The sequence below is a fragment of the Mya arenaria genome, chromosome 2 (assembly GCF_026914265.1).
Source record: "Mya arenaria isolate MELC-2E11 chromosome 2, ASM2691426v1".
Classification (NCBI taxonomy): Eukaryota; Metazoa; Mollusca; class Bivalvia; order Myida; family Myidae; genus Mya; species Mya arenaria.
The window spans coordinates 51,599,274-51,609,356 of record NC_069123.1 but is presented as its reverse complement, the minus strand read 5'-3'; the positions used below and the strand labels follow the sequence as shown (position 1 = coordinate 51,609,356).

The 10,083-nt window shown below is 35.3% G+C and overlaps 1 protein-coding gene across 1 annotated transcript; it reads left to right on the top strand.

Annotated features, from left to right (window-relative positions):
* The first annotated feature begins 6,013 nt into the window (after window positions 1–6,013).
* Window positions 6,014–9,646, top strand: LOC128212434 (uncharacterized). The gene is made up of 3 exons (XM_052917898.1): window positions 6,014–6,158; window positions 8,032–8,172; window positions 8,348–9,646. The coding sequence occupies exons 1-3, from the start codon at window positions 6,026–6,028 to the stop codon at window positions 8,584–8,586; spliced, it is 513 nt and encodes a 170-aa protein (XP_052773858.1). The 5' UTR covers window positions 6,014–6,025; the 3' UTR covers window positions 8,587–9,646.
* Window positions 9,647–10,083: the final 437 nt, after the last annotated feature.

Sequence of the window (10,083 nt, the reverse complement as noted above, 5' to 3'; positions counted from 1 at the left end):
GAATTCGCGTTATATCAGGCATAAAGCCTAGTTTTTGTGTGGCACAATATGTGTACTGAAAGTGTCTGTGTAGCAGTAAGTACACAGTAGCCCAAAGAACGCGAGTTTCTGCTTGTCGATTTATGACTCAAATGAGGTGACACCTACATTTACGTATGCCAGAGATGACGTAACAGTTGGGGAATCAAGCATTAACGTCTCCTAGCACTACGTATGTATGCATACGTCCAAGAGACGCCTACGTATACAACATGACCCGTGTATTTAACCTTGTAGCAGTGACAGAAACTGCTATCTGATCCGGTCCACCTTTTACCTTCCACCCATACACCGGTGGACGGCCATCACGTATATGTATGTATGTATTTCTTTAGACCTTGCGGTCAAAGATAACCCGTGAAAGTGCAAGCACTTATTTCCAACGGGGGCCTTTGTTTTTGCTGAAGGGACAGCACGCTGAAGAGACAGTGGTGGGACACAAGGAAGTCCGGGTGCGATACCCTAGCTCCTTTTCGAAGAAACCCCTTGGTTCTTTTACGTGCTCGGGTGTAAAGCACCGATACTCGGGGTACAAGTTTGCTGGGTTAAACCAGTACTGAGTACACCACTTTCCCAAGCACTACCCGAGCGCCAGGCAAGGGAGCTACTTGTACCAACGTATTTGGCATGACGCGGCCGGGGATTGAATCCACGACCTCACGCTCCGTAGGCGGACGCTTAACCACTAGGCCACGGAGACTGTTGAGCAGAAGTCTGATAGAGCGTCGACTTCCATTTTAAATATTTCTAGAGGGTGGTTCGGTGAGGGTAGGTAGACTTGTATTACTACAATTGAACTGTGCATTTACCTCCGTTGGGATATCGATGGAAACCGTTACCTCTTTCTTTTCCACCCGCCAAGAGCTGTTACCTGTTTGTGGGACGTAATGAAAGTGGTGTATCGGCAGTCGTCGGATACTTTTCGTTGGTAGTTTGGGTCTTGGGATTTGCTTCTGGGGACTTGATCACTTCCGGTGTAATATGAGAAGCTACTAGTTGCTTGTCCTGGGTGCAAGTAAGTGAGCGAGCGAGCGAGCGAGCGAGTGAGTAAGTGAGTGAGTGAGAAGTAAGTAAGTGAATTGTTTATTACCGTGAGATGTGTTATATACATCAGTAAATAGAACTAAAACGAAACAAAGAGAACACTCGGTCCCATGGGCCTATATTCAACCGTTATGCAAAGTTAGCTATAAATATACAATTATGATCACAATTATTATACATAATACAGTTGATAGGTTATAGTGACACTCAAAATCAATGCATACACATTTTTTAATCATATAATGCATGGCCAAGATACAGCCTGGATCATGGCTCATTTCTACCTCAATAGACCTCATAGCTAAACCTTGACCTTTTAGGTACAGACCCTAGTCTATTGCACGACACACAACCTTCATGGCAAGCTTTTGAAATTCCTATAATGCGTGGGCAAGATACAGTTCAGACAAGGTTAAGTCCGGGTCCGGACGGACGCACGCACAGTTGGACGCACGAACGCTCATACACGGAACCGCCATTATGACAAGTATGTCTCCCTGACAGCATACAACCGCGACAAAACCGAAACCCTATGCAAGGATAGGGACAGCATAGCTCGACGAATACCACGGTTTATATCAAATTAACGCCCCCCCCCCCCCCCAGCAAAAAAACAACAAACAAAAACAGGATACCACACTAGGGACGACGTTATTGTTTATGATACATACAAATACCACCGGGGATGAGAAAAAAAAGTCACGTGACCACAAATGCAAACGCCAGTAGTATTTTGGCTCGATTGATCGTCAATCCAGGTAAGTTTCTTATCGATATTTTTGTTATACGCGAGAGTTCGTTCAAATGACATAGCGCAAAAAAGAATGCATTGTTTTGTCTTTCGATCGGTGTATTGGTCACCATTCATGTCTGCATAGTTTCCGAGAACACTTCGATACAAATTGTGTCCATGAATGCAAACGCACGTTAGTGTTAAAACGTCACATATTAAGATAAATTGCCACATTTTTTCAATTGTTTTGACTTTCAGTTGTTTAATAATAGCTTTTATTTGTTTTATGAATATTTTGTGCGATGCAATTTGTACAAACAAATGCATGTTCTGAAGTATTTAAATTTGGCAAACGCACATTGGCATTTTCATAAGGCAAACGTACGTAGTCTACCTAAAATGACAAATGCACGTAGGCATCTTATATAATAATAATAATAATAATAATAATAATAATAATAATAATAATAATAATAATAATGAGTTATCGTATATGTCGAAAGATTTTAAAACTTTTTTATTCTTTCTATATCCATAACTATTGCTGTAATATTTTAGAATTTATATTTAATTATTATTATGATCATAATACTTACGGTCATATGCATAAGGGAAAGTGAAACGCTTTATGCCATTTTACTTAGCTAGATAAGCCATCTTTTAAGATTTTAGTAAGCGTTTGTTTGCACGAGACGTATTTTTTTTATGAAAATGCCTTTACAGATGATATTCTTTTAACAAACTACAATTTGTGTAATATATTTTGCGAAGTAAATCAAGTGGCGCTTAATTAATGAATGACAGTGTCTGTTTCAGTGATGTCATTTGTTTGCCACGTTTGTGGGAATGCGTTGAAAACGACATGGGGGCTGAAATTGCATGAGCGCCGCCATGACGGTGTAAAAGCATTTACATGCTGTTAGAAACAGTTATACACCACGGAGAGCTTGACGCGCCATATGTAAGTGTATTCTAGTATTACAAGTATTTCAATTGCATACTTATAAAGGCATACATGTATTTATACAGGTGCACAACACATGGATCCAATAAGCAGTTTCTGTGCCCGAAATGCATGCAGGAGGTCACCACACATACGTACCTGAACAGGCATTGGCGAGGAGAAGATGGCACGACACGTTATACGTGCGACATGTGTGGGATTTCAATGGAGGAGAAATAGACCTGAAAGCTCATATGGATGGCCATACTGGCGAGAAATCTTACACGAGCGGCGATGATCCTGGAAAAACTCGCGCATAATATCGTGTCAATGTTTGTTACGTATCATAAATTTATATAACTTTCATTATGATGGATATTTAATAATAAATCGGATAAATATCTTCAATATCTTGAACACATTTTCAGTTTTTAAAGGCTAACGAAATACTATGTCATTTGAACGAACTCTCGCTTATAACAAAAATATCGATAAGAAATAAAATTACCTTGATTGACGATCAATCGAGCCAAAATACTACTGGCGTTTGCATTTGTGGTCATGTGACTTTTTTTGCTCATCCCCGGTGAATACATGAACATATTATTATAAATGAAAAGTGTTTTCATTGTATGATATTTTTTTTTAAATGCCAATGATAAATTTCGAAAAGGTTTTACATTTCTTTTCTTGTGTTTTAAGAATAAGGGTCAACTTTTACTTTAAAGCTGCACTCTCACAGATTGGACGTTTTGACAACTTTTTTTTATTTTCTGTCTTGGAACGAGCCAATTTTTGCGAAAATCCATGGAAACCAGTGATATAAGACTGCTATCGAAAGATCAAATCGCACATTTTTATATTTAAGTTCAAAAATTAATGTTTTATACATTTTTCTTAAACCGTTAGTACGGTTTAAGCCATAAAACATAAATTTTCGAACGGAAATATGAAAATCTACGATCTGATTTTTTGTCAGCAATCTTATTATCATTGGTTTGCAAATATTTACGCAAAAATTTGCTCTTTCAAAGACAAAAAATAAAGAAGTTGTAAAAATGGTAAATCTGTGAGAGTGCAGCTTTAATATGTACAACAATTAAGTAAATACATTTTATGAAACTCGTTAACGCTCGCCAAAGGCTCACTTTATAATATTTCCTCAACTCGTTTGCAAATGTGTGCTTTAACCTGAAACTCATGGCAGGTCCTACATGAATGCTTCATGACATTTTAAAGCGTTTTGCTCATATAGTTATGTTCCACAGTACAAAATGGGTTAAAAAGGCGAAAAATTAAAACGTTATTTTTTTTATTTTTTTTTAGTTAGTTTTGAGGTACAATCATTTTCAAGAGTTACACATAGATTATTTGCTTAATGTTTTAATAAAATCTACACTACGGGGGAACAGACATAGCTCAAAAAAATGATCTATGAGCTGGGTTTCGTGTGCGATTATCTTGTTCTGGTTTTATATCATTATGTTTGTTTCCCTGCATCATGTCTGCACAAAAATCGCAAAAAAAACCATATAACTGGGTCTATAAACTCAATTTAGATATGTGTTTCTTGCACTGTCATTAAAGGCATGCATAAAAAATATTTCTTTGTTTCCGATATCACTGCCGAATGTATAGGGTACGTAGGTCGAAATTTATATAAAAATGAAAATCGTTGCGATTCGGGGTGACGCTTCCTAGTCAAATAGCCCCCAAGTCAAATAGCCCCCATTTTGGTCAAATAGCCCCCACTCACATTTTAAAATTGGTAAAATTTAAGCCCCCAAAATACGCCCCCATTTTTTTTATATGTTTATATTCATAGTTATGTTATTCCAAAACATTTTTAAACCTTTATTTTTACAAACTGAAGTGCAATTAACATAAGAAATCTGACAATTTTACCAAGTAAGAATAACAAACGTTTTAAAATATTACTTATAAATAATATATTACATCAAATCTACATTTTAAATGTTTCTAAGCAATACGTTTTTTTTTGTTGTTTTTCTTTATCTTAATATTAATAATTACGCATCGAAATTAAGTCGAAACAACAAGAATACATAATTTAACTCTTTTTTTAAATTTTGAAATAATTTGCATATTATTCACATCTTTTAGATACACATTTACAATATATGGTAAAATGTATTCTCATTGCACAATACAATATACATTAACATAGGTGGTGAGTATATATTATATGTCAATACATAATAATAAAATTGTTATTCTAATGAGTAATTAAGTCTTAAATATATGTGCAAATTATTTTTGATACTTTAAAACATTTTAATTATCAGCAAATGTAATTGTTTGATTAGCAATTATGTAAATGCAATATATCTTAAAAATATTACAACTTACCTTCAAATATACCTTTTTGACCAAAATGGGGGCGTCTTGACCAAAATCGGGGGCGTTTTGACTATTTTTTTTTCAAAATGGGGGCTTTTTGACCAAAAGTGGGGCTGTTTGCCCAAAAAGGGGGCTATTTGACTTGGGGGCTTTTTGACCAGGTTCCAGTATATCACGCGTCCTTCCCATTTAAACGATCGACTTTAGGCAACTCAGGATTCGACAACAAAGAGGTCGGTTCATATAATTATATACGTATGCAGACTGGACAAAACGTCCTGTTCTCAAAACACATTCGTGCCAAAGAACTGTCCGTAAGTCTTCCTCATCCTTTTAAAAATCCCAAACTTACAATAGTTCAAAATTTTAAGACACGCGTGCTATACATCTCTAAATTTCAACAAGTTAAGACCAAAAGAAATAAATCCAATAGACAGAGCTGTGGGATCACTCTAGATGTCATTTATCGTACAGCCTGCGGCATTTGGGGTTCAAAATTACTAATTTGGCGATCATCCCACAAAAAAAGGTGGGAATAAAACTCCCTCTTTGGCATCAAAAATATGTTTCAGACACATGGATGTGACGGGGTCAAGCCATAATGCAGCCACTATAGGGCGAGGGCAGACCTTTATAAACTCAACAACAACTAAACGATCGACTACCGAAAAGGTAAAAGGTATCTAAAAAGAATGAAATATTTTAATGTTCCGAAAAAAATGCTTGCTGGTATAAAACAAAAAAGGTCGGCGCAAAAAACTAGGGTAAGGCGGAGAATTGTAAACACTCCATTTCATTTGCAATGCCTGATAATTGTCATTTTGGGTTTAATGTAACCACTGCAATTTTGAAATACCATAATATTTCCCCTTGCTCGCCCCATCAACGTCATAACTATTTTGCGCATGCGTACAAGACCCCGTCCTTACCAAAATCTTCATAGTGACCTCCATCGTGAACAATTTAGCATTTACAAAATGAAGTGGTTAATCGCAAGTATGGTTGGCGCTGTAGCAATTTTTCTAGTTCTAGACTCAGGTAAGAAGTAATTTCTAATTGATATATTTACTAATAATTATTCAATAACCGAAGAGGAACCGGTAAATTTCCATACAATCTTACAACCTCCTACATGGCCACTGACATTGACTGTGTCAGTGTTGCTTTTGTTTTGTTAATTCATGATTTGTTTTGTCAACAGTGATAATTTTATTTTGTTGAGTAACGAGTTATTTAAGCTCGGTTGTGAGGATAACTTTAAGCTGATACGAATCACTCCCGAGTCTTAAGTTTCCTGGGTTGAAACTCATACTGGTCTCGAGAAAGTACGAAGCCGAAGGGTTCTGAATAAGTTTTGGTTGAACCGTCTCAAATAGGAAAGTACTTTTTTTATTGAGAATGCAGAGTTCCCTAGTGGGACTCAAGGCCATAACCTCTTGATTTAGACGAGAGTCTGACACCTATGCAAAAGAGTACATGCTCATTCTTTGTTTGGTTAATTTTGTCAAAACCTTCGGATTTTGCAACATTCAGTCTCTATAATGTATGTTTCAAAATACTTGATTGACTGAACGGGTCATTGAAAAAAACGCTTACATCAAATAAATTTAATTGAAAATACAGTTGTCATGTGTTAAATTGCTCCAATGGAACATTTAAAATATACATGAAGTAATCTGTAAGTTTGAATGAATGTCATAAAACCATTCTGAAACTTTTTGTTTATAAATGTAATGAAAGATAATTGTAAACCTTAAATATTTTTCACATATTCAATATTGACTTTGGGTGCTGATGTAACTTTTTAATGTCTTGCCTTTAAACTGCACATGTTTGGCAATAGACTTGTTTTAAGCATGTTTCAAATATGAAGAAATTTGATGTATTTTAAACGGTTTAATTTCTTGATCAGTCAATATTTCATCATAATAAATCTATTCTAGGTGCTCAAAACCTTTTAATTTGTTGCTTATTGGTAAACACATTATGAACACCACGGTGTTGAGATGTCACTAAAATCTAGGATTTACCATGAAATAACTATGAAACAAAGCATGAATTCAGAAAAGCTTGTATGGCCTAAAAGGAAGAAAATAACTTACAAATTCCAATTATACAAAGTACAAATTTAACAGATTATATGACACATTGGGAAATAGATGTTCATTCCCTTCACAACACTGCTGAAATTAACTAGTGTAAGTAAAAGAAAAATATGTTGCTGTTCTTAACTCAGGTTTAGATATAGAACATGGCATTCAAGTAACATGTTTATGAAATTTTCAGATGTGCTGTGTGTTTTTTTTTCTGTAATGTAAAGCGAGGCTTTGTTCATAAAACTAAAGGGTAAACATAAGTGCTGGCCAAGTATGAAACTGATAGGAATTATATTTTGTCAAATCTCTGGCAGAAAAGCTTTTCAAAATTGTGATTTTCTTATTTTTTATGTATGGACAATAACCCTTTGTTCGAAAACAGACTCTTGACAAGCTTAGTTTAATGGCCCAAGGCAATAGCTGACCTGCTGGGGACAGTAATGTCACTGACCCTTGACAGGTTTATTGTGTAACTGAAGTGGTAAATGGCTTGAATGGACCTTGTTGAATATGACATAACCTTATGTAACATGACATTGTATTTACTGACTGCAATAAAAGAGCTGGAAAAACAAGGCATTTATAAACATTAATTGGTATCATTCCTTTAAGGTATTTGATCCAATCTTGAAAGATTATTCAAAGTTAGTACTTATATGGTCTTATTTCAAGTTGTTGTTCGTACAGTGTTTTTTTTTGCGACATATTTTGAGACCATTAAGGCATTATGAGACTATTTTTCCATGGTTTAATAGGAAATATTAAAATAAAGCAAGTGACCAAGAATGTATAATATTGTATTTTTTCTATTTCAGTTGTTGCACAGAAACCCATCAGGTGCTTTGTATGTAACTCCTACTTCCAGAAGACCTGTGCAGATTGGTTTAACAACGGATCTTACAACCAGGAGCCATGTGATCCCGGAGTTACCATGTGCAGGAAGATTGTGCAGGAAGGTATGGTGGAACTCATGATTGTTCTTTTCTGTGATTTAGAAGTTTTGAATAATTTCTTGGAAAATTTTGTTGATTTGTTCCTGTCAATATGTATTTAATGTACTATTGTTGTTAGAGGACTGAAAGTATTATTATTTTTCATAATTTAAAATGGAAAAATATTGATATATTCCAGTATACTACGATGATCAGTGGAACACCCGATACATCCGTCAGTGTGCGCCATCCGGTGAAGTTGGAGGGGATCAAGGACGAGAATGTGTGGAACGTACCGGAACATACCGTGTCAAGATGCGCTACTGCCACTGCGACAACCAAGATGGCTGCAATGGTGCCGAGTCTGTCAAAATTCCCATGATTGCGATGTTACTTCCTGCGCTTACCACACTTGGACTTCTGTTTAGAAAGTTATAACACCAGGATCAAACTTGAACGATCTTTAATAAATGTTAACAGAAATTTTAAAACTATGCAATGAGATTTAAAAAAGGCCTTAACATCTGGCTTAAAAAGGTGAAAAGGAAATGCCAATGAATACCAATACGTAATATGAAATTGTAACACCTTTCTTTTTAGCTTAAACTACACATTCCAATTTGTTTGACATCCAGGTTTAAGTTTTAAGACAGTGTTGAAAATTTATAGTGTATGTTCAGCACATTTAATGACACAACTATTAATATACACAGTTGACAGGTACAATAAATTACAGTCAAGTGTGGTTGATGGCACTTGACGGGGAAGTGTTAAGATCTGATTCAGGGATTTAAACAGCTGAAACGAAGAGAAAGATGGTGTATGAATGTGCAATAAGAGGTGGTGTAAATGTCGCAACAATACTGTGTTGTTGTAATGCTCAGTAGCTGACTGCTGTGCGGACAGAAGGCTACGCTACACTGATTGTATGTCTTAGCTTTAGTACGTTCTCGACTCACCTGCATTATTGTCAAATATTCTTACATTGAAGATGTTCAAGACTTTTTTTAAAATTATTGTCTGCTCCATATGTCGCTCCTAATTAGTCATGCATTAAATGCAATGAAGTTGTTGAAAAAAACAACTTGTTATTATCTTTAACATCTTCACTGTAAGAGTTCAATGACCTGGTGCAGTTATGTTGTTTTCTTTATGTGATGAAAATTATTCAATATCAGATTGTTCGTCCATATTTGTATTGTTCACTAGTTTTTCATGATGGAGGTCATGAATTTCTGCATTAATGAGTCAAATATCTTTTCATTAGTTTCCAACATGTTCAAGGTTTTAAGACCATCGATCTTGATGTGAAAAGAGGATGTTTTTTTTTTTGATATGTACGATATCTACAATTGTTTTATACCGTTTTTAAGAATGAATGTTGTTCTTCACAAACATGTTTGTTAACCATATGATTTTGTATGTACATCACTCCTCAATGATACAATGTAAAGTTTATTTAGATTGATTTCAGACCAAATAAAAATAGTAAATGAGATGACATTGTGTTCAATTGATTGCCACAACGGCTTTAATTAAAAACAAATAATACAATTAGAATATCGATGTGAAGATAAGAAAACCCCATAATACAATCAAATATGCTAGGGGATTGAGATACGCGCTTTACAAACATCAGTTACGGTCAGATAACGATATTCCACCGAGAAAACAGTCCAAGCAGGAAAACAGCTATTTCAAGATCCCGATCAGGTACCGTTATTGTAAAATATATTGGTTGCAAAAATGCACATGCCTGAACCACAATGTACCAAAGTATTTCGAAATTAAAAAATAAATAATAGGATTATGAACGGACCTACACGATTTCAGATCCATCTTTCTAATACACAGCCTTGGTGTTAGATTGTCAGTAGAATGCACGGGATATTTCTTTAAGTGACACTCTTATTCAAAATTAATTCACACACATTT